Source organism: Choloepus didactylus, chromosome 7 (genome assembly GCF_015220235.1).
Source record: "Choloepus didactylus isolate mChoDid1 chromosome 7, mChoDid1.pri, whole genome shotgun sequence".
In the NCBI taxonomy this organism is placed as follows: Eukaryota; Metazoa; Chordata; class Mammalia; order Pilosa; family Megalonychidae; genus Choloepus; species Choloepus didactylus.
This window is the reverse complement of record NC_051313.1, coordinates 70,415,003-70,440,950: the sequence shown is the minus strand read 5'-3', so window position 1 is coordinate 70,440,950 and position 25,948 is coordinate 70,415,003. Positions and strand designations below refer to the sequence as shown.

At 33.5% G+C, this 25,948-nt stretch overlaps 1 protein-coding gene and 2 pseudogenes across 2 annotated transcripts in view; 2 read left to right on the top strand and 1 right to left on the bottom strand.

Annotated features, from left to right (window-relative positions):
- The window catches only part of IBTK (inhibitor of Bruton tyrosine kinase), a 116,869-nt gene that overhangs the window by 74,011 nt on the left and 16,910 nt on the right, over positions 1-25,948 (bottom strand). The window contains exons 5-18 of one of the 2 annotated variants that reach the window (XM_037843295.1): positions 23,427-23,537; positions 21,927-22,097; positions 20,384-20,501; positions 20,118-20,298; positions 18,041-18,164; positions 16,145-16,322; positions 13,165-13,342; positions 11,376-11,978; positions 10,427-10,513; positions 9,509-9,591; positions 9,383-9,420; positions 6,576-6,672; positions 4,942-5,043; positions 2,784-2,901 (exon numbers count right to left, since the gene is read on the bottom strand). In XM_037843295.1, the coding sequence (XP_037699223.1) occupies positions 2,784-2,901; positions 4,942-5,043; positions 6,576-6,672; positions 9,383-9,420; positions 9,509-9,591; positions 10,427-10,513; positions 11,376-11,978; positions 13,165-13,342; positions 16,145-16,322; positions 18,041-18,164; positions 20,118-20,298; positions 20,384-20,501; positions 21,927-22,097; positions 23,427-23,537 (2,189 nt within the window). The remainder of the gene's footprint in view (positions 1-2,783; positions 2,902-4,941; positions 5,044-6,575; positions 6,673-9,382; positions 9,421-9,508; positions 9,592-10,426; positions 10,514-11,375; positions 11,979-13,164; positions 13,343-16,144; positions 16,323-18,040; positions 18,165-20,117; positions 20,299-20,383; positions 20,502-21,926; positions 22,098-23,426; positions 23,538-25,948) is intronic. The other variant, XM_037843296.1, reaches the window with a different exon arrangement.
- LOC119539602 lies at positions 8,357-8,619 on the top strand (annotated as a pseudogene).
- Positions 24,422-24,811, top strand: LOC119539601 (annotated as a pseudogene).

The window sequence follows — 25,948 nt, the reverse complement described above, 5'->3', positions numbered from 1 at the left end:
CATATAACAGAATATTGAGCGGCTGAAAAAAGGAAAAAAGTTCTGAGGCATGCAACTAGGTGAATGGATTTTGAAGACAATATTTCCAGTGAAATAAGCCAGAAATGAAAAGACAAACATTAAAACTTCTCTTTAATACAGACAAACTATAATGTGCAAACTCCGAGAACTGAATCGTAGAGCATAGGTTATCAGGGGAAGGCTTATTGTAAAGGTCCCTAGATTATAAGCTCTTACAGCAGTCACATCTATCTCCGAGTTGTAATGATTATCTCTAAATTCTGAGATGCTGAGCTCTTTGTGTATAATCTGGTCTGTCCCTAGAACTTTGAGTATCTGTGTGACAACTGAGACTCAGAGCCAGAGTTTGGCAGCTATGAATGTCAGTATTATCCCATACAGAAATGTTAAAAAAGCTGAAAAAGAGTTCAGAATTCAATTAAGAGATATGAATGAAGCAGATCTGGTTAGGACTAAGGCAAGTCAGAGTAAAAGGTAAAGGATAATATTGTGTTTTAAAACTTCAAATTCTGTGTGAGCCTAAAGAACGATATGTTTATTTGGTGCAAAATCTGTATTTTCTGTAGCACACCAGATAATTTTAACTTGTATGGTCAGTTTAATCAAACACTATAATTACATGGAACTCTGAATAGGGAGTAAGATATTGCTGGTTTGTACAGGTTAGTGTGAAACCCCAAACAACCCAAAGTAATTTGGGCAGAGAATTAAAATGAGGGACTGGGGAAAAATGTGGAAATATTAAACTTCCCCAACTGGGGAATTGCTGATATTGTCATAAGCATTGGAGATTTCCAATTTAGAAGGCTGATGCCCTCAATCTTGGGGCTGGCCCTTATGAAGCTTGTTACTGCAAAGGAGAGGGTAAGCATACTTATAACTGTGCCTAAGAGTCACCTCCAGAAAACCTCTTTTGTTGCTCAGATGTGGCCTCTCTCTCCAAGCCAACTTGGCAGGTAAAATCACTGTCCTCCCCATTACATGAGACATGACTCCCAGGGGTGTACATCTCCCTGGCAACATGGGACATGACTCCCAGAGGTGAACTTGGACCCAGCATCATGGGATTGAGAAAGTCTTCTTGACCAAAATGGGGAAGAGAAACAAAACAAAATAAAGTTTCAATTTGTGTCAGCTGGATATATTATGTCCCCCCAAAAGCCATGTATGTTCTTTAATGCACTCTTGTGGGGGCATATTTAGTAGTCTTTTGATTAGGGTAGAACCTTTCAATTGAGTGTTTCCATGGAGATGTGACTTACCCAGCTGTGGGTGATACTGTTGATTAGATTACTTCTATAGAGGTGTGGCCCCTCCCATTCAGGTTGGGTCTTGATTAGTTCAATGGAGTATTTAAGAGAGAAGCTAAGAGCCCACACAGACGCAGATGCTTGCTGATGCTCAGAGATGCTTGGAGATGCAGACAGAAAGACATTCGGAGATGTTAAGCTAAGAGATGAAGCCCCAAATTTGTCCTCGAGAAGCTAAGAAAGGACTCCCAGATACTTAGAGAGAAAGCCACTGGAATCAGAAGCTGAAAGCAACCCAACCCAGGAGCAAAGGACCAGCAGACACCAGTCACGTGCCTTCCCAGCTAACAGAAGTGTTCGAGTACCATTGGCCATTCTTCAGTGATGGTATCCTCTTGTTGATGCCTTAGTTTGGACATGTTTCCATGGCTTTCGAACTGTAAATTTGTAAGCAAATAAACCCCCTTTATAAAAGCCAATCCATTTCTTAAATTTTGCATAACAGCAGCATTAGCAAAACGGAACACAGTGACTGAGAGATTTCAAATAGAGTCAAGAGGTCATTCTGGAGGTTATTCTTATATGTTATACAGATATCCCTTTTCAGGTTTTAGTGTATTGGAATAGCTAGAAGGAAATAACTAAAACTGTTGAACTGCAACCCAGTAGCTTCAATTTTTGAAGATGATTGTTTAACTATGTAGCTAACACAGTGTGACTGTGATTATGAAAACCTGTGGCTCGCACTCCCTTTATCCAGTGTATGGAGAAATGAGTAGAAAAATGGGAACAAAAATGAAATGAATAACAGGGGGGATGGAGAGGATGGAAGGGATGGGATGTTTTGGGTTTTCTTCTTTACTTATATTTTTATTCTTGTTTTTATTTATTTATTTATTTTTGGAGTAATGAAAACGTTCAAAAAACGATTGCAGTGATGAATGCATGATGAATATGATGGTACTGTGAACTCATAGTACACTGTGGATGACTGTAGGGTATGTGAATATATCTTAATAAAACTGAATTTAAAAAATAAAATACGTATATGTAACAGGAAATGTCCTAAAGAAAACAAATACAAATAAAAAATAGAAATCAACCAGTAACAAATTTTCTGCATGCTTACTTATGAAGCTTAATTAGTATTATGGATAGTTTCCAAAAATCAAGTTAACAATTACATAGTTAAGTATCAGCCTAAACAAGCAAAGATACATATACATATATATACATATACATATATATATATATATATTTTTTTTTTCCCCCCCAAAATATAGGAAATAAGCGTCACTGAGGGCAAGGATTTTGTTCACTACTATATCTTACCACTGGGAATAGTTTCTGGCCTATAACAGGCATTCATACATTTGTGGAATGATTGAATCCTTCCTTCCTTATTTTCTACAAAGCTGATATTTATCAGTATTCACTTTTAAATTACTAATATATCTGCTATTATATATAAATATCTGCTTTTGCAACAGTCAATGTATGCATCCAACTTACCTTGCTTCAAGTAAAGCTGCCATATTCAGTCCTATAAATTGTAAACAAGACAGTTTCAACTGTTCAGCATTATACATCGCTGCAAATTCCAGGAGCATAGCAGCATTCTTAAGGGTAACTAAAAAGGAAGAAAAGATTTACAAAATGAGATGAAAGGTATATTGCTACAGAAAATGAGATACACTTATTTCTAAAGTTTTCAGGTTTAAACATTTAGAATAAGGAAAACAAACTAGTTTATTGTCAAAAATAACTCGTACCGTGGCAAATAAACTCATTTTCCATACCAAAAGGTCAAAATAATTTTAAGTGACTGGTCATGAAGAAAAATAAAATAAGCACACACACACACAAACTCTAAGCAAAGAAAGCAAATACAAAGGGGTCATTACAATGTTTGTCACCTCTAAGAGCGAACACATAAGCAATGACAATCTTCCACCTAATGTTTTCCAAATATTTGTAACTTTCATTGAACAACTTTCATTTATGTAGCACACAATTATTCCCTCTTCTATAAAGCTAAAAGATATTCCCAGTTTCCTAAGAGTAACAGATAAAATAATTCTATAAAATATATTCATGTTGAGGAATCTATCAGAATTTATGGGGGTGTCTTTACGTATGTAAAAACACACACTATAAATATATTTGGAAAACAAGTGTATCTAAATCTTACCTTAATATTAGTCATGCCAGTGCAGAATCTGCCATACCATGCAAAACATTCTTGATTTAAGCAGTCTTACATACAAGAGTATCTTGTTTCTATAAAGACCCTCGTAGAATATTCTGTCTCCCAAGCATATAACTTTGGCTCTGTGCTCCTCCAACCTTTTTCTTAATTGCTCCAAATATTGGCTGAGAGATGAACACAACTGCTTTCTACACCTGGGTTTCCTCATTTATTTTTTATTTCTCCCTTGTAACTCCGATAAAGTTTGTAACTGCAGTCAGTAATGGACTATACCTCATTTCTAACTACCCAGAAGTTTCAGCTAACAATGAACTCAAAGTCTCACGATAAAATTGGATCATATAAAAACTTCTGTGGGGTTGTTCAATTGGGAACAAGGATCTGTACACTGCCCAACAATCAAGAGATCAAACTTTTATAGAACCCTTCTACTGCTAGGTTCTAGGATGACCAAGGAATTCATAAACAAAGGCAACTATGCAGCAGAGAGCCAACAAAGAATATCCAAGGGATGCCAGGAAAGTCAAATAATCAACTGACAAAAGCATCTTTAAATATACTTTATTTCTACTGTATGATGTATCCTTTATTTTAATATATTTCCTTTTGCTTGCTGAAAAAAAGATCAGGGTCATTATTCTCTTTTGAATAACCAAAGACGTCTGAAGAGTTCAAGAAAAGTAAGACACCATAGCTAACACTCAAACTGCTAGCAAGTACAAATGAGAAAAATATGACAAGAACCTCATTTTATAAAGTAGTAATGAAGCAGAACAAAGATAAGAAAGTCAAGAAATTTTCATGTCAGGCTAAGGAAATTTAACCTTTTTTCCTAGAGTAAGAAATTAAAAATATCTAAACAGAGAGGTTTGAACAACATAGTTAAGAATGAATACATTTTGAAAGCTAAATGAGTTTGGATGTAAAGGACAAAACTGCAAATAAAAAAATAATTTGGTTTTCAAAGTTGAGGGTTCAGGACAACAGGATAACTGAAATAACGAACAGGAAAAGACATAAGAGTTTGAGAGAAGAGATGTGTCTTGTTCAGATACATTAATAGGACAGTTGGATAAAACTTTCAGTGAATAGCTGGAAATGGGTAGTTTTAGTCAACACAAGGGAAAGGGTAAAATGTTTTTTTTGCTTTTGAACTCTTACCCTTCAAGCTCCCAAATAAATCTGACACCATTTTTATTATTTAAGATTTTATGACATTTCAGTAAAACATAACATCACATTTCAATTCTAAGACACATGTATTTTTTGCCTATTAAATCTCTGAAATAAAGATGTGCTTATAAATGATGGCACATAATAGTTTGAATGTTTTGACTATTTTTGTGGTGCCAAAAAATAATGGCATGTTTTAACATAAATGGCACCTTGAAGTCAATAAAATACAGTAACCCTGGATCAACCTGAAAATGTACTAATATTCTATATTTCAAAAATACTCACGTTTTTCAGTTAAAGCCACTTCACAAATCTCTTTCAATCGAGTTATGAGAAACTGATCAGCCACCACAAGTACACTACAAATGAAATCCACATTTTGAGAGTCTAAAAAACAGAAACAAGCATCATTCTTTATTACTTTGTAAACATTATGCCAAAGAAGTGACTAAGATACTAGGATGATTATTTTCTAAATTCGTTGAATTGCCAACTATGATCAATGGTAGTAATGTCAAAACATTTCTACTTTTTAGGTAGAATACTCCAAAAGGCCCTGGCTCAAACCAGGACCACAAAATGGACCAACTCAAATTCATCTTTTTAGTCCAGAGGGATGCTAGAGTGTTTGACCTGTTTATAATCTCTCATGCTATTAGACAAACTTTTCTCAAACAAATAGAAGGGAAAGACAAATGAATGGATAAATAAAATGTGGGATACCCATACAGTGGAATGTTATATGGCAATCCAAATTACAAAGTATTGATACATGATACAACATGGATGAACCTTGGAAACAGTACACTGAGTGAAAGAAGTCAGACACAAAAGGCCACATACTGTATGATTCCATTCATATAAAATGTCCAGAGCAGGCAAATCTATAGAGACAGGAAAATTAGAGATTGCCAGGGGCTAGGAGTGGGGGTGAGTGGAGAGTGACTGCTACAGGGTGTAATTTGTGGATGATGAAAATGTTCTGGAATTAAATAGTGCTGATAGTTGCACAACTTTGTAAATACACTAAAAACTACTGAATTCTATACTGTAAAAGGGTGAATTTTATGGTATGTGAATTATGTCTTAAGGAAAACAAGAATGAGAGAAGTAGAGAAAAAAAATACTGTTTCAGTTGTCTTAGTCCCAAGTAAACAAATCTTTGAAATTTTGCCCTCATTAAACACTATCTCCTTTGCAAAGGCCAGCTAGATTTCCCTAGGCTGACTCAGGTGCTAGTTTCTCACAATGCATTTACTTTTTTAGAGGATTACTCTGTTGAATTATACTTGTTTTCATATGTTTGCCTCCTCCACTAGATAAATTCCTTGAATACAGATTCAGTCTTTACACTTTCTTTTTTTTGTTATCCCCAATATAGTGACTGCCTCACAGCTGAGGCTCAATAACTAGTAGTTAAGTGAATTACACAGAATACACTCAGCACCACTCCACTGACTTAAGACACCTGGTAACTGAACATGGTGTTTTATCTAACAAAGGATATAAACGCATTCTCTTTACAAATTTCAGTTCAATTCTTGGTCTATTCCATTTCACTTCAAATATATTATCACAAGGAAAACAGGCAAGAAAGAACTTATGTATAGTATTTGTCAAAACTATACTTACTGTTGTCAATTCATGTATCTCAACCATAGAAGTAGCTGGATGTAGAACTGCTAAATCTAACTCATCTGAATCATTATTCATAATTCTTAGAGAGTTCATTTTCACATGGGTAATGAAAACCTTCTTTTTCTATTCCTTTACTGTAAGCAAGCAGCTCTAGTCTTTATTCTATATTAAACTTCTATTGGTAGCTATTTTCAAGTAGAACAGAAATTAAGATTCATGTTGCTTTTACTGTTATTCCATTTTATCGGGAATATAAAAAATGTCCTAACTCTTATCAATACCTTTTATTACCACAGCTTCATCAGTATAGAGATAGTCCAAAATAACTTGCAGTGTGTCAGAACGTATTGGCATTTCCAGAGCGGCACAACTGGAAGCCTAAATAAAATAAAGCAATTTTAAAGCAACAGAACACAATTAAAATCTCATTTAAATTACTGGTATGAAAAATAGGAAGTCACATCAAATGCAAAAGAACAGAGAATTTATAATACAAAGCTAAAATGGGATATTTTAAATTTTAAAATGCCTTATAACATGAAAAAGGAACAAAGAAAAGTTCTGGGAAAAAAGCACAATGGTATTCCAAATACATTTATAAATAATAAGCAGGAAATTTTAATTTAAATAGCTTTTTAGCAACAGTTTTAATTTAAGTCTTTCTATTTTCCAATAGGTTTAAACATAAATAAAGTTCAATACAAAAGAAAACTGAGCTAAAATATGAATCTGAAAAGTAAGATACATATAAACGCTGCATTATAGAGGCATAATGTTAACTACTTTTAAGACAGGTCACTTGGGACAAGTAATTTTCAAGTTTAAATATTATTTTTTTAAAAAGAAACAGATACTTTCCAAGAACATCAAAAGAATGTAATTTAAGCTTCAAGGTGATTAATTGCAAAATGTATAAGGCTCAAGAAATTGCTTGGAAAACACACCTGAACACAGTGGTCCCAAGAAACTGGAACGTATGGACAGTCTATACACTACACCATGAAAAGTGTTTCTATGTATCTCATAAAGATGTTTTCAAAATATCTAAAAAGTCTGAGTTTTATCTTTTTTAATCACTTTAAAACCAAAAGAAGAAAAAAAAGTGGGAGAAGTAACCGTTCAGGTAAAAAAAAAATTCTCAGGAAAAAAAAAATAGCCATAATTTACAATCAATTTACTCTGGCATAATCCAAAGACTGCACATAGGCTGGAACTTTCTAGATAAGCATTTATTAAGTGACTAATAATTAATCACAGTCCTAATGAATTAGGATATCTAGTCATAATTATTAAAACAAAAATATGATAAATCTGAATAGTCATCAAAAACCTGGTCTTTAGCTTGCTATCAGATCAAATTTAAGTATAAACACATTATTTTAACAAGCAACATGTAACGAACAACTACTATAACATGAAGATAATTCACAAATGTATATGCTAACAATTTATAATGAAAGATTGAGCAGGCACAAACTACAAATTTTAAAGTTAAAAAAACAAAAATATCTGAAATTTCTAAGAAAAAAGACTAATCATTCTGTAATCTCTAAATACCGACTCTACAGAGAAAAGTCAATAAATGCAATAATGGAGGGAATATGAGCTTTAGATTTATTTTGAAAGAAACATGATCTCAGTGGGAAGACTGTAGGAAGATGGGCATGGAGTGGGAAGAAAATAAAGAACGAAGACCAGTAAAACGTGTAAGCAGAGATAGTGGAACTCTTTTCTTAGCATTTAAAGGCAACAGTGGGAACTCAGGTTCAAAATAAAGGCTGAAAAATTTTTAGTTAATTCATCAGTAGTAAAATTTAGGCAAAGCGTTTAGAGTATTATACACTGTTATAACAGCTTGCTATTTAAGTGCATGAAATGCTATAACAGAAATATGCTTATTAAACAAAGCCCCATCCCAATTAGTAAAGTGTCAAATTTTAAAAGCATAATAGATAGATGTGCCACAGCTTGGTCAGCAACAGCAGCTCCCACCGGGCAAAGCAATGCTAGTCCTTCCACCAGGAAATAACTGAAGTGGACCAAACTTGCTCCTTGATAACCATGTGTGACCAAAAGGCTGATCAAAAATGCGGACATGTCGGAGCAGATGCTACAGGATTTGGTGGAGTGCACTACTCAGGCGCTGAAGACATGTAACACAGAGAAGGACACTGCAGCCCATATTAAGGAGTTTGACAAGAAGTACAACCCTACCTGCCCTGCATCATGGGAAGGAACTTGGGCAGTTCACTGACACATGAAAGCAAGCACTTCACCTACTTCTACCTGAGCCAAGTGGCCATTTTTCTATTGAAATCTGGTTAAAGCATGTACTGTGCCAATGATCCACCCAAAAACAAGGATTGCCAAGTAAACTCCAAATACCAGAAACTGAAATCCTCAGCCTTGCTAAGGGAAAACCCTTATCTCTGCGCCTTTATTGTGCAGTTTTGAACAGGGCGTTCTCTGTACTAGTTTGTTGCGGTTATGAAACTATTAGGGAAAAAAAAGCAAAATAGAATATTTAACTTAAAAAACAAATCCCTTATCTATGAATCCTTTATCCTTGTTGGCCAAAGTAAATCATATTTCTTTGTTCACTTATATGACTGACAAACTTTAAACTGTGGGCCTATGAGAGCAATAAATACAATTTGTACTAAATATTTCACAATTACCTTTTGCTTGTATTACTGTACACACCAAACACGAACATAACATTTGGATTATGTCTTATTAATTAAGAATCCTACAACAAAGTTATACAAAGGGATATTAACAACCTATCAGATCCCCCCTCTTTTGTAATAGCTCTATCAATAAAATTATGCAAATCTCAAGATTATAGAATATATCAATAAATCACACATTTTATATTTGAGTATATTAACATTAATATATGACAATTTTCATTTTATTATGGCTTTTAAGAGTCCAAACAATTTCAACACCACTTCTACTCTTGGATATAACAGTGCTGAAAAAATCTCATCATCAAATTCCAATTCTGAATTTCTTTAAGTATATAATTTCCAAAAATATAAGGAAATTTAGTTACCAGTCTATGGGCTTTCTAGTTAAATCTTACCTCAATCCATGAGCTACTGAGCATACTACGAAAATATGCTAAAAGAAAAAAAACAAAGTTAGACTCAATAAGACTAGTGAAATAATAAAGAAAATAAATTAGCAACTAACAAAAAAGTGCACCTACCAAGTCTGGCACAAAGAACACATTTATGACAAGGAAATTCCTTTCCATCCAATGATTTCATGGTAACATCACAGAGAAATGAACTGCAAGAAAATGTTTAATTGAAGCAAGTGCTATTTCTTTACATAGGGCACAAATAAGAAAATTTGTTACAGGATTTGGCTTATTTCTGATTTTTCTCTTCGTTAAAAGTGGCATAAAACAAACTACTTGCAGGTATACATACAAATAAAATACTTTATCTCCTTCAACTTCAGAGAAGATAATAAAGTCTTTACAATATTTGAACAGGAAACACATGAAGTTAAGTGTTTCTTCTAGTTTTCATTTTTTATTCCAAACCAGGAATTAACATAATAGTAAGTGACATCCTTTTCAAAGCTCTTTAATTCACTTATTTGTATAAACTATTCTATGCCAGACACAGTTTATATACCTCCAGTTTCTTTCTCCAAAGCTTTTCGTCTACAAAAAAAGTACAAATACCTAAAAGCAAAAACTTAAAAATATATATATATATTTAGAATAGCATAATTACTGAAAAACATACCACATTTATACTAATAAATATAAAATTGAAAAATAATCATAACGATGATGATGCATAATTTGTTCTTTGGGTTAACAGCATTTCCTACTTGGAACAAGATACAAAATTCAGGGAAAAAAAAAAAGACTTCTCTATTCATTAGAAAGTAATCAGAAAGGGTGAAGTCTCTCAACATCTTACTGAGTAGTTAGTTTTTTATCCATTTACTTCAACAGCTCCCCAACATTTTCAGAAATGAAGATGACTAGAAAAGATGAGAGGGTACTGACCTACATTTTACGTGATACATGGGTAAAGAAAAGCTCTATTTCCACACTTAGGTGCTAAAATCTGAAGATGAAAAGTTTTATCTTCCTTTCTTAACTTACCATTTTTTCTGATTTAGCTTTGGTTTATTACCAGTTTTCTTGACAATAACATTAATTTTTTCATTTTCAAATGTGACTCCATCTAACCTACCAAGAATAGATAAAAATCAATAATTGGTAAAGAAATTTTTCATCTACCAAAACAAACAACAAAAATCCAGCGAACTGACTTATATCTGAACATAATTATATAATTTATATTCCTAGAAAAATATCTCAATGAACCCCCCACTCAGTGATAAACAAAGAAATATCATGCCCTCTCCTTCTATTTTACTCAGAACTCAAAATATATTAACTATCACTATTATAACCAAAAACAAATCAAAACAAGGCCACAAAGTTCTTCATTATTTTTAAAAAGAAACCATAACAAACTCTTTCCCTGCTCCCACCCCACAACTAAAGTGATATGCCACAAGCAACATAAATATCTTTTTAAAACAGAGAGATTTACAAAGAATCTGATTTATAATGTGAAATACTGTATTAGGTATTTTACACAGATTATGACTAAATTACACCAATGATATGAGATCAATATTATCCATCCCATTTTATAAATTGGGAAACTGACGTTCAAAGAAAATTAAAAATGTGTCCCAACCAGTAATAATAGAGCTAAGAGGCATACATAGGTCTTCTAAATTCTGAAGACAGTACACTGCCTGCCACTCCAGTTACCTTCTACATACACCACAGAGTTCAAATCCAGTAACAGCCTTTCCGACCTTTAAGGTTTTAATCAAGTGAGTCCCACAGCAATAGCTCTACCAGAATATAGAGGAAGAACACATCATTATTCCTACCCCCAAAAGAGAGAAAAGAAAGAAAATAAAAAGAATGGGAAAAAAAGGCAAAGAAAAGGAAAAAGGGGAAAAAAAAAAGAAAAATTTCTAGAAGGAAGACAAAAGGAGACACAAGAACAGATATTAAGGAAAAGCCATACCTACTACTCAAATTACTGAAGCCAAATTTCTTTGCAACATTTTGCAACATTCTTATGGGATCATCTTCCTTAACACTTTTTCCTTTTTTGGAAGATTTCGATTTGCTTTTCTGACTTTCATTAATTGTAGGTGCTTGATTGCTTTTATAAACTTCAAATGCTGACTTCTGATTATTATCTTCATGAAAGCTCATCCTAGCCAAATGAGAATTTGGAGTGTCCTGATAGTCTTCTGGTTTTTTGTTAAAATTTATTCTTGGTTTGTAGCCATCAGTTAAAAAGTCACAAGTGTCTGTGTATATAAATTGTAAAAGGTATTCAAACAAGTCAGGATGAACTTTCTCTACCACAAAGAGATGGCACCCTGCAGAATCTTCATTTTTCCGGTAAATATCTGTAAAGTCTAAAGTAGTACCATCTGAAATAAACAATTTCTGAAAAAAGACAGAACGCACTGCCAGAATATATTTATGTGCAGCGAAGATTCTATTCCCAACTTGAAATGTCACATCATGGATGTTGTCCATTTCATCCGTTTCCTTCAATAGTTTGCCAAACTCTTCAAAAAAGGATGATGAGGACACAGCTGGAATTTCATACAGACTGGAAACAAAACAAAAATCATTTCTACTTTCAAAAAAAGGGGAAAGAAAACAAAAGAATTCCTAGCCAATACTCCTTTTAAAATGCAATTTCTTTTTTTATTAAACTTGGAAATTTTTAAATTAAGCATTTCCTAAAATGTAAGATTTAGCACAAAGTTTTAGACACTATAATTCTTTATTTTAATTTTTTATTCCCTTGTATATTTGCTTTTTATCTTAAATTAGAATGACAAATGAAATATTCTCTATTTCTACAAGGAAATTCTTGGAACAATATAAATTAAAATGACTATTTCACAGAAATTTTTAAACGATTAAAAGTATAACTGAAAACAATTTTAAAAGTGTAGAGAATACAATTCTCATCCCTTTTCTCTTTTATATCTTTTATTTTACAAGTGAAGAAAAACAAATATACAGAGAACTGAGCAAATACTTCAGGTTCCAAATCCCAAAGTAAGTCAGAATTTCAAGAAAGTAAAGTTAAATATACACACAGGCATATTATTAGTCTACAACCTGGTTCTTTCATTACTGTAGGGGTGTAATCACACCTTCCCAATCTACATTTCACCCTTGCAGATAGAGGGACTGATCTTTCTGGTTTGTGCAGGACTGAGGGGTTTCCTGGGAGATAAGATTTTCAGTGTAAAAATTGGGACAGTCCTAGACTAACCAGGGTAGATGATCACCCTACTTCTAGGATTTCTTTTTTCCTCAATTATACCCTTATATTTATTTTTAAGCTGTTATCTCTCTAACTAATGTGACTTAGGGGATTTGCACATTGCCCTTCAGATGATCACACACCACTTCCTCTTTTCAATTATCATCATGTTCTAGAGTCAGAAATTTCTCTAAGCTACACAAGAAATACTTAAAACAATTTTTCAGAATCTAAGAACATAAAGTACCTCATCAAGTACTAAAGACAGTGTATGTGTGTATATATCTTCAAATATTTTCAATAAATATTCCTTACAAACTGAAGGAAAAACAATACAACAATATAGCCAATTCCACCTCTGAGTTATACTGGTAACATGATTATATGCCTAAGCTCTTTATAAGACATGGCAATGGCTTTTCGATTAAATTTGAGCTAGGAGCTACTGAAAATAGAAGAAAACTCAGTGACCATTCCTTCTAACAATGAAAATGAAATTTAATATACACAAATATACCTTGTTTTAGGATCTGACTGCAAGATTGCAAAGTTGCATCCACTTGGATCTGTGCTCACACCAACAGCTCTATGGGCAAAAGTAAGTTTCTCAAGTCGAATTCTTTCATATATGCTATTTATTTCAGAGACACAAGGAACATCTGAAGAGGAATTATGAAGGTTTGATAAAATGTCTGCTAAAAAGAAAAAAGGAAAAAATGAACATCCATTACTCAAGGCTTTATTGATACTATTAAAATGATTTAGGAGTAAACGGAATAAACAATTGGGAGAATATAGAAATTTCTTTACTATGTATTAAGTCCTTTGAAGAACTATGTATCTTTTCTGTCTTCAACCACATTTTGTACTCTACATACTGGCTGTACTATTCTGGGGAATTTGGGATAGGTCAATTCTCAACTATTGATGATTTTATCCCTTTCAACAAAGACACCCTCCATACTGTCACCAAAGTTATCTTTCTAAAAAGCAAATCTAGTGTCATACCAGCCTTTAAAACACCTCAATTTGCATTAAAAGTATATGACTTAGTGTCTTCATAATCTGCTTGCTTATTTACTTGCTCCCTCTCTTCCATTCATGCAGCAAATAATGTGAGTGAAGACACTGTGCTACTATAATACAGTGATCATTAGTGTATCCCCAGGGACACAGCAACAAACAAGACAGACATGTCCCTACCCTCAGAGTGCTCAATCTAGGAGGGAAGACAAATATTATATAATTATGTCATTATACAACAAATCAAGGCTATGAAAGAAAAACAAAGTGCTGGCATGTAGACATGAAATTTGCATGTAAAGAAATGTTTCTGGCTGCAGTGTGAAGACTGTTTAAGGTGGGTAAAAATAGAGACAATAACACTACTCAGGAAGCCACTTCAAGAGTCCAGGAAAAAGAATACAACATGATATGGCCCGAGGTTGTAGCAATGGAACGGTGTGTGTGTGTGGGGGGGGGGGGGGGGATAGCAAGACTTCAGAAATATTTGAGACAACTGTGACAAAACTTGGTGACTCACTGAATGTAAGGGACGAAGGAATATGAAGTGCCAAAGATAACCATTCACTTAGAATGAAAAGCAGATGTGGGGTCATGAGACCAAGATTTCAGGTTCAGACCACTAAATCTAACTAACACACATTTTTTAAGGACTTCTAACATTTACAGATCCAACCAGCATTCTTGTTACTCCCTCAAATTCACTTCCCATGTCAGCTTTAGGGGCCATTACTAATCTTTCTCTAGATACTCAGTCCTACCTTAATGTTCTCAGAAGACTCATTTACTAATATTAGCATTTGTCTTAGTGAATTGTAAATATATACATACATGTCTACTGTCCCCTTAAGCTTATGAGTGTCTGTGGAGTCACATCTTATATATTTCTGTATCATTAAAACCTAGCCCTGTATCTAGCATATAGCAATATACCCTAAACGTTTATGAATTTGAATAATCTAAAAAGAAAAAAAGAAGCAATCCAAATCAATCAATTATCCAAAAAAATCAGTCCACTGTGGCTTTACGATTTTGCAGAATACCATGTTTATAATTATATAAGAGTGATTATAAATGTTTATTTTTTTAGCACACAATAACTGATTCATTCATTCAACAGATATTTAATGAGGGACTACTCTGTGCCAAATATAACAAATGCTAAGGATACAGTGGAACAATCACAGCCCTTGCCGTTACTGAACTTACAGTCTAGCGGGAGACGGGCAATAAACAAATTAATCACAAAGACAAATATATAATTACTAGTAAAAATAAATTCCATGATGAAAAAGAAAGGGAATATGAAAAGTAAAACAGGGTAACTCAGTTAAGATTGAGGGATCAATGGAGACATTTCTGATGAAGTATACACTAAGTTGAAATGTAACAAATTAGGGAAGGCCCTGGTAGTAATCATAGCTCTACACATTTGAAAAACTGAAGACGGCCACTGTGACTGCAGGCCAGTGGTGGAGAGAGGAAGGGAACCAAAGATGAGTTCAGAGACAGAAAAGATCCAGAGTAAGGGGGCCTTATAGGCCATGTTTAGAAAATGAGGAAGCCATCAGAGTTTTTAAACATGGAAGTCCTAGGATCAGATCTTAAAAGCATAATCTGGTAACTGGTTGAGAATGAATTAAAAAAGACAAGAGTGGAAATAAAAGAACCTATTTTTTTTTCAATAGTTATGGGGCATGGGTCAGAGTGAAGGAATGGGGGTGGTAAAGAGGTAAATGAATTCTAGTTATTCCGGAAGAAAAGTCAACAGATTATTAACTACAGATGAAAGAAAAAAGTTGCTACCTTAAGTTAAAAAAAAAGAACACAATCCACAGGTTTATAAATTTATAATCAGAGAATTAAAAATAAACTATAGTATGAAAAACTTTTATTTTCAATGATAGCACATTAAAGCTATCCTTTATATTTATCATGAAATAAACTTGTCTCTAATTATACAGCAGTTGCTTAATAAAACCATTTGTACTTTTGAAAATTCTTAATCAACAAAAAATTTCTATTCTTCTGATTTTCTTCTAAGTCATGAGATGTACCTCTTTAAGCTTTAATTTAAAGTTCACAAAAAAGAAAAAAACTATCAGTCACTCAATTCTCAATGTGGAGAGAAAGGAAAAGGAGCTAGAAGATGGTTCAAAATCATCTGGGAAGCTTTGTTTTTTTTTTTTTTTTGAACCATAAACTTCCCTCTCCTGGCTAGGAATTGCTAGTAATGAGTTATTATAACTGATAGCAATGTACCATGATCTTAGGGTGCACTGAGACAGATAAAAGATTAAAACTCCAGATTTAAGTAAATAAAACTCCCTCTATTTACTTGCACACACACCAAAATCAAAAGAAGAGAGGTAAATAAAACTCAATACTTGTCAATTAAACCTAATACTTGTCAACTTAAAAGCTCACTGAAAGGTACTTTTATACTCTATCCTTTATAAAAGTTATGAACTCACCTTTCTTTTCAGAACTCTTTCTTTTTTCTTCAAACCACTTCCCCCTAAATCCTTCCCCATCTTGAGTGACAAACAGAATTTCATTTCTATTCAAAGCAATATCAGAAATAAAGACCTGGCGTGGATAGGCCCATCGACACTGCTTGAGAGAGCTGCTGACTGATCTCCAGCAAAATACCTAAAATAAAACCAAATTACATTGGAACAAAAAACAATATAGCATCTGAACAACCAAAAATTGAAATCAAGTGTCAATATCTTCTAAATAAAAGCTCTAATTAGTATGTTTCAATGTTCAACCCTACACAGAAAAAGATAAGTATTACAAAATTCAAAATGGTTTTAAAAGTACATTAAGCAAACATGAAGCATTAAAAGTTATTTCAAAACAACTCTCTTAAAAAGAAGGAATTTTAAGTATTACTTATTTGGGGTAAACAAATGTGCTCCAATACTAAAGAAAAGCAAAAATCCTGAAGCTAAAACTCAGACCTCAAACTCTGTTGTAGTGTCACCTATCTACCGGAAGGTATATCATCCTACAAAAATCCGAGCCTTACTTTAAAAAAGAAAAGGAGATCTGTGCATAACTTAATTACATGACTAAAATAGCATCTTAGACATATAATAGCATCATAGAGTTCAATGGTTTCCAAAACTTCAGTGTTCATTAGAAATGGTTCAGGGGCTAAAAGGCAGAGAGGATGATGAGATAGGATGATGGATGTTCCAATCCAGCTTTACGCAAAGCAGATTTCATTTGAAAAATTGATTTAAATGGTTTTTAAAAGTTCAATCCCCTCATAATCAAGGTAACAAAACTAAAGCACAGAATGATATTTACCAAGATCACCCAAAAAGTTATGTTTGGAAGAAAAAACTATAATGATTATTTCCTCTAAAGCTTGGTTTTCATGAGACTCCAATTTTGTGGACACTAAGTATCCAGAATATAAGCCATATACATATTAATAGAAGTGAAAACACAACCCAAAGCCAAATATAAGTTTTTTATACTCTTTAATATATTATCATACCTTTTTTCCTTCCATTAGTATAAATTAGAACTCTTGATTCTTAAATGTAGTTCACAGTATTAAATTTATCAACAGGTTTATGCCTATAATGTACCAGTAAGTGGAGCTTTTTGATTAATTCTTCAATTTTTAAAATGTCAATATTTTATAAAACTATTATTATATAATATATTTATTTTATATGTAAAAAGCAGAAAGCCATCTGTGTTTTCTAGCCACAGTGAATAACCTTTCTAATGTTACTAATGTACAATATTTTAGAGAAATTTACTGGTAAGTTTGAACGGGAAGCTAAAATTAGAACTCTACTTAAAAGAGATTCTCTATATACTAGTGATCTAGAAAAATGCTATATTTTATATGTAACATGGATAGTTTTAATCTCTGCATTTGCATACATTTGTATAAAACTACATCTAGGGAAAAAAATTTCCATTCTGAATTGAATTTGTAATGTTCTCTACTTAGCCTTTACTTTAAAAAGAAAAAAAGGAGTTTAATGACATATCTCCTATTTATGCAATTCATATTATTTATTAGGATTTAATGTACATATCAAATAACTAATCAAAATCCCTCTTTCATTGCCATTTTAAGCTCAATAAACGAAATTATAAATTACAGTTTAACAATGCAATGCTCTGCTAAATTAAATATCATTATTCTTTCTTTCAAATACCTGGGGTCCATGCTAACTAGTATAGGATATCAAAAGTAAGTAGGGATGGGGGAAGGATACACAAAAACAAAATCAGTAAGAACTGTCACTAACATAATAATACATTTTCATATTATCAGGTCTCCCATAGCTACCATCTGAAAATGGGATTACTACACTTTTACATAAATAAATACTCACCCTTCCAGCTTCATCCATTGCAAGAATACAAATTTTTTGACCCCCATTTTCTTTCAAGTGTTCAGGATCAACCTTATATTCCATATGCCCCCCAGACACAAGAACCTTTTTCAAGTTTAGCTGTCTGAGTTTAAAAAAAAAAAAAAAAAAAAAAAAACCTATGTTAATATGTTCTCCAAAATACACATGTTCAATTTTAAAGAAATTATTATTCAAACAATAATGTATGGCTGAGGCCATGCCATATAAAAGGTGAAGTAAGATTTGATCTTTGGTATCCCCAGCCCCTTTATGAACATTTTCTCCTACACAATGGCTGTTTCTTCTATGGCAAGTCTTTTCCTCCCTCTCAAATGCCTCTACTGACACAGACATGCATAGTAAATACCTAAAGCTCTGCTTGTTAATACATTCATTCTAGGATTTAAATAACTAGTAAGGCTAAAAGCTCCTCATGCATTTGCATTTTAACAGAAAAAAATTTTTAACCTCAAAATTAAATAGAAATGCATAATTTCAAATATAGTCAAAACCCTAAAAACATACAGCTATCATGAAATGCATGTTAATTTAATAATTCATGCACTAGCCACAGATTTCATTATATCTGCATATGTGAAAGAGTAACACCCCAATGAACAAGTCTGATTTTTTTTTAAGTTTAAGAATTCTTTTCAAAAGTACTATGTTGGAACTTAACTTTGTAACTGGAGAACATTCTTGGGGAAAATTTGGATATAATATACTTATGTGGTTTAATGCTATCAGAAAAAAGTATTATAAATGTTAATATAATAAACAACATAACACCTCACAAATCACCTCATGCTCAGAAAGAAATCTATGTAGTCAGTTCTAAGAATCATTTATGTTCACATTTTCATGTTTCTAAAACTGAAATGTATCCTACAGTTGATGTCAAAGTTTCCAACTGCTATACAAACAAGATAAGTTTTGACAAAATGGTTGACATTTTCTGCTCAAGAACAAACTTCATGGATGGTATGTGTTTATGAAGTTATCTCATCTGCATTAACAAAAGCACATTTTGTTGAATTTTAATTTAAATTTAAATCTCTAATTGCCTGAAAAGTTATTTGGCTACACTCCAGAATTTTTGCACACAACTGTTTCCACTAGTTGAGCTATACTCTTCTAGGAATCAGTTGTATTTGTGCAAAGACCTATTACCATACTTATATTTATTACGATAATGCAATTTATTGAAATATTTTCTAAATCAATGAAATCTTAGTCTGAAAAGTTTTTCTATAAAAAACAAGTTGAATACCTTGGAATGACATAATAAATTATTGGCAAAAATGTGCTGTCAAATAAGATATGGAAGACTCAACTGTAAAATACTGAAAATATATTCAAAAATCTAGAATCTTGCACTTACGTCACAATTGTTTTTAAGCACCTGCTCCTTTAATCATTCAAAATGAAATCACAGGTAACACATTAGAAGTATGGTTTATGCACAAATGACAGGGAACTCCAATTGATGGACCTATGCATACTAAAACCTTAGCTTTATGATTTCCAGCTTTAACTGAACTTTTTGATTAACCAATCAACTGCTAGTCTATTACTTGCTACTCTAATATGCTCTCAACAAAAGGCTACACAAATTCAAAAATGAAAAATATACCAACTAGATATAAATACAAACTGGATAGAGTGTTCATGCTATTGAATTTTTTTAATGAAGAAATGAATAATATAAAAAGAGCTACATATAAACCAATGATGACAGTCACAAACTAAGAATTATGATTAATCTACTTCTGAAGTATTAAAAAAAAAGAAAACAGAGATCATAGTTAACCATATTAAATTAAACATAATTTGGAAATACTATCTTACAACTTACAAAGAACTTTTCTACATATTCACTGGATCCTTGCCAAAAGACCAAAGTCATCAAAGGCAAAAAATTCCTGCCTTTTTCCTCCCACTCAATTTTCTACATTTGACATTTACAGAACTTAGCATATAGCTTATACTAAGATATGTGCTGGAAGGAAGTTGAACTAACATTAAAGTTAAGTTTATTTCACAGAAATACACATACTTAGAAGCCATCTTTTTGCACTGATAGTCTGCAAGCAAGTAAATATCTCCCCTTGTGGTAACGCAAACTGTGGCCCCATCACTTGCAGCAACCAAAGACAGAGTGATGTCTTTATGATGAAGAGAAGAGACTTGTCGAGGAACAGTTACATACTTTTCTCCATTAGGATCTAGTAAATAACCTAAAAAATAACGGAAACAAATCACAAAACATCTGTTTTAAGAATTACAGTTATTTTTTAGTTATTGTCATTACAAATTTCTTACCCAGTTGTCCACCATTTAGTCCCATAGTGTACACAGCTTCTCTAGTCCACAGCACTGTATGAAACCTGCCTGCTGCTACTCCAATGACCGTTCTCCCTTTCAGATATTTTGCTTGCATCTATACAAAAAGGTAAATAAGAATGTAGTTTACTATACGGTCTGTGATCTAGAACAATTTTGCAGATCGAGTAGAACAGGATAGCAAATATATATAGCATACTTGTTGCTGGGGCCCCCTCAAGTGCTAATGGCAGCTGTCACTAATAGATCAACACTCATACTTGATACCCAAATCCCTCTCAGAGCACAAGACATTTTAATGCAACCACTTTCAATCAGCAGTTTTTGCACGTGGAAAACTGACATCGTATAAAAACCCATCTTTAAACTTCTGGCTATTTTTTCCTAATGAGCAAATGTGCAAAACAGGCATTCTCATTCTTATTAGAAAGCAAAGTAGTTTTAAACTTGACATGTCTAGGGTCTCTCAACCTTTGTACTACTGACACTTTGGGGCCAGATAATTCTTTGTTGTTGAGGGCTCTCTTGTGCATCTTACGATGTTTGGCAGCATCCTGGCCTTTACTCAGTAGTTCTAAGTAGCAACCCTCCAGTTGTGACAACCAAAAATGTCTCCTAAATAGCCAAATCACCCCTGGTTGAGAACCACTAGACATGTCCACATCAATGCTGGGCACCAAGGTACACAATGAGAGCAAAAAAATTGTAGTAAAACCTACTGGCCATTCCTGAAGAAGCCTATAAAACAGATAAATGCCCACAAATTCCAGCTGACTGGAGAAAATGGATCTATTAAAAAGTACCACAGATTGCAGATGACCTCAAATTATTTGGGGGTAATTTTTATTGATTCATTAATCACCCAAAATGGAAAAGTATTGAATTTAAATACTTACTAATTAATAAATACAGGGTATTTAAGCAATAAAGAATTTAGCGTCTTAAATGCAAAATTTTATGAGGTGAAAACATATTTGCTATGGTCAATGAGTCTAGTAAGATTAATTTATAGAACAGGTCCCAGTTCTGTAAATTAGGTCCCGGAAGTTGGGGAAAGGGCGCCACCTGATGGTGGTTTTGTAAATAGGAGTGCATCAACTTGCCAGACATGACTTTTGTGCTGAGATAGGCCATGATTTACCATGAAGCCAATAAAGCTTAGGCTTATGAGTGCCTCATGTGCATGGACCCATTTTGTATTCACAATCTCATATTCTTTTTCTTAAAGAGGGCCCCAAAATCGTTTAAGTTTCAAACACAAAAAGCTGGATCTGCCTCTGCTTATGAATACTTAAAGTGAAATCTAGGGCAGTTTAGTGCCTAATTTCCCAAGTGCTTTCTCTCTTATTCCAAACAAATGTTAATCTACACCATGGTTAATGTCTTCCTATATGACAGAGAAAATATATACTATACAAGAAGAATAAGCAGAATAAGTTCCTTTGGCAATATTTTAGGTCTTTTTGTCTACACAGGGTTTATAGCAAATAATTACCTTATTATTTAAAACAGAACAGTTTACCTGTCTGGGTACATTACAACTGGAAGGTGGAGGAATAATTCCTAACTGATGAAAAATATTTAGACCAAATGCATAAACACATCCATCTTCAGTTAATACAACAGTATGATCCTTAGCAGCTGCCACTTGGCAACAATTATGACCACTCAGTCCTTCCACAAGTCTGGGGATCTGCAAGATAAAATGAAATTTAGTATAATATATTAACCATTTATATTGGAATATATATAAAATCTGATGATACGACATCCAAAATGACATGGCTGATAAACAGCTGTATTTACCATAGGTAAACTCCACATTTCAGCAAGGGGAAGGTGAGCTTATAAGAATATGGATACTGGTTTTTGACCAAAATACATAATCCCAATAAGACATTTCAATAAAAATAATTCAATTCAACAAGTGATTTTTGAGCCCTTACTGTACACTAAGTACAAACTTGTTATGAATGAATGGAGTTCTTCAAAGTATTCACTGCTATATTTTAAAAAAAAAATACAGGAATCTATGTATCGCTTCACTGAGTAACCAAACATACAATATCATATTCCTTTGGAATCAGCTGTTCTGGGTACAAATCTTAGTTCTGCCACTTTCCAGCTAATTGATCTCAAATTTCTTAACTTCCCTGTACCTGATTTTCCTCACCTGTAAAACAAAATAAGAATAACTTTTTAGACTGTAATATACTTCCCAGGGTTGGTGTAAGGAGTAAATGACAGTCCCTGGGACATAGTAAACAATTAATAAATGATTGTTTATTGGTTGTTTATTGATTGTTACTACCATCATTGTGAATAAAATGAAGAAAATAAAACCTATACCTCACACAGGGCTACTGTGAGGCTTAAATCAAAGTAATGCATAAAAAGAACTAATAATGCCTAAAACACAATAAGCCCTCAAAAATGGAAGCTGTTATCATTATATCTCTTCCTCCTTTTTAAAAAACGTTTTAATAGATGATAAATAATCAGTTTTCTCAAGGAAAAAAAAAAGAATTTACCTTTAAAAATAATCTAGTGAGCCAATTTTCTAGTTTCTTCCAATTAGCCCTGAATCTCAGTAGCATAGGAATTGATTTTGTGATTGTATAATGAATATAGTGGCTCAATTTTTAGATCACAGTTCCTTTAATGAGAAGTTAAAAATCAATAAAAACTTGTACTGCTTCAGGAAAAGGGTTTTACAATTGGTCTGCTTTTTATTATTTCAAATTGGGAAATTATTTTTTTAATTATTTATATACTCTCCTGACTCAACAACTGATTTAAGTATAACTTTTGATTCTTTAGAATTTTGTATTGCATCAAAATTCTTAATTTGAACATGAGATACCATAAACTTAATAGATTTTATAAAGAAAAAAAAACTGCTATGAATTCATGTGTTATTTTCTCCTTACAGTGGGTAAAAAAAAAATTTACTTAACTGAAGCTTTCAGTTTATCACAGTTTTACTGAAGTTACCTAAATTGTGTAATGATATTTCAATTACCAAGCATGTCTGTTCATCTCCATGACCTAAACGTCCTCCAGGACCATGACCACAGGTATAAACCTGCCCTTTTTGAGACAGAAACACTGAGTGAAATTTACAAAGCACCACCTAAGGAAAAAGAAGAAAATACTATTAAAGTTCTCTGAATTTTATAAAACAGGACTAGAATATTGCTAATTGTTTATGCTAAATGATGGGTATATGGGAGCTCATTATACTACTCTCTTTGTATATGTTTGAAGTTTCCATAGTACAAAATTAAAAATACACATGCTCTCTGGTGGGCACTCTTACGCACAATATAGACAACCATTTTTAGGTGCTAATGAACTGGAATAGCTAGCACTAAATACCTGAAACTATCAAACTACCACCCAGAACCCATGAATCTTGAAGACGATTGTATAAAAATGTAGCTTATGAGGGGTGACAATGTGATTGGGAAAGCCATATGGACCACACTCCCCTTTGTCTAGTTTATGGATGGATGAGTAGAAAAATGAAGGAAGGAAGGAAAAAAAAAAAAAGGGGCACCCAGTGTTCTTTTTTACTTTAATTGTTCTTTTTCACTTTAATTTTTATGCCTATTATTTGTGTGTGTGGTAATGAAAATGTCAAAAGTTAATTTTGGTGATGAATGCACAACTATATAAAGGTACTGTAAACAACTGAATATACAGTTTGTTATGTATGACTGCAGGGTATGTGAATATATCTCAATAAAATTAATTTTAAAAAATACATATGCTTTATTTTTAAGTTATTTCTAAAAACACTGACACATGGAATGGAAAAAGAACAAAGAAGGAATTAAGCACATATTGCCCACAGAAAAGATGAGACAAAGGAGAATGTAGACTTGAGGTCTTTAACTACATGTGATATGACTATATAAAAAGTAGTAGCCAGACTTCTGACCAGCCAGTCACCCCTGAGCTGCGTCCCAGGGACACAGAAGCCACTGAGAACACCCTGAAAGCCAAGTGACTGCCATGGCCAAGAACATGGCCCAGATCATTGTGATGGGGGTGGTGAGGACAGAAGGCAGGGCCTTCGACCAAGACCTGCAGCAGGAGTTTGCAGACAGCCGGCCAGCAGCTGATGCCCAGGGACATGCCAGATACATGTCCGCAGCCTCATCCAACCTCTCTGGCCTCAGCCTTCAGGAGGTGCAGGAAATACTCAACATGTCCAAGCTGAGCCCCAGGAAGATCCAGAAGAACTATCAACATTAATTTAAGGTGAATGGAAAATCAGTAGGTGGCTTCTTCTACATGCAGTCAAAGGTGGTCTGAGCAAAGGAGTGCCTCCATGAGGAACTCAGAATCCAGGCCCAGAAGAACAGACACCCGAAACATCACCCCAATACCTCTAATTTATAGCTCGGGAATAAATGTCTTATTTTCTTCTTTCCTTTTTTTTTTTTTTTGCCTTAAAAAAAAATAGCCAAAGATAGACCATTAGGGAAACCGGATACTGAATATTTCTTCCTTCTGGGACCCGAGCCTGTTCTCATCTGGGAAATCCTGATTGGGGTGGCCAAGGAGGTCAGATGCCTAGACAACAGAAAACTACAACCTACACTAAGAAAAACGAAGCTATGGCCCAGTCAGAGGAACAAACTTACACTTCAACTGAGATACAGGAATTTAAAAAACGAATGCTAAATCAATTCAAGAAGTCTAGAGAAGATATGCAAAAGAGATAAAGGCTATAAAGAAAACACTGGGCACACATAAGGCAGAAATCTAGAGTTTAAAAAAACAACTGGCAGAATCTATGGAAATGAAAGGCACAACATAAGAGATGAAAGACACAATGGAAACATACAACAGCAGATCTCAAGAGGCAGAAGAAAACACTCAGGAACTGGAGAACAAGGCACCTGAAAGCCTACACACAAAAGAACAGATAGAGAAAAAATGGAAAAATATGAGCAACCTCTCCGGGAACTTAAGGACAAAATGAATTACAGGAATGTACGTATCATTGGCGTTCCAAAAGGAGAAGAGAAGGGGAAAGGGGCAGAAGCAATAATAGAGGAAATAATCAATGAAAACTTCCCATCTCTTATGAAAGACATAAAATTACAGACCCAGGAAGCACAGCATACTCCAAACAGAATAGATCTGAATAGGCCTACGCCAAGACACTAAATAATCAGATTATCAAATGTCAAAGACAAAGAGAGAATCCCAAAAGCAGCAAGAGAAAAGCGATCCATCACATACAAAGGAAGCTTAATAAGACTATGTGCGGATTTCTCAGCAAAAACCATGGAGGCAAGAAGGAAGTGGTGTGATATAGTTAAGATACTGAAAGAGAAAAACTGCCAAACGAGAATCCTATATCCAGCAAAACTGCCCTTCAAATATGGGAGAGAGTTCAAAATATTTTTCTGACAAACAGACAATGACAGAGTTTGTGAACAAGATACCTGCACTACCAGAAATACTAAAGGGAGCACTACAGACTGATAGGAAAAAACAGGAGTAAGAGGTTTGGAACACAATTTTGGG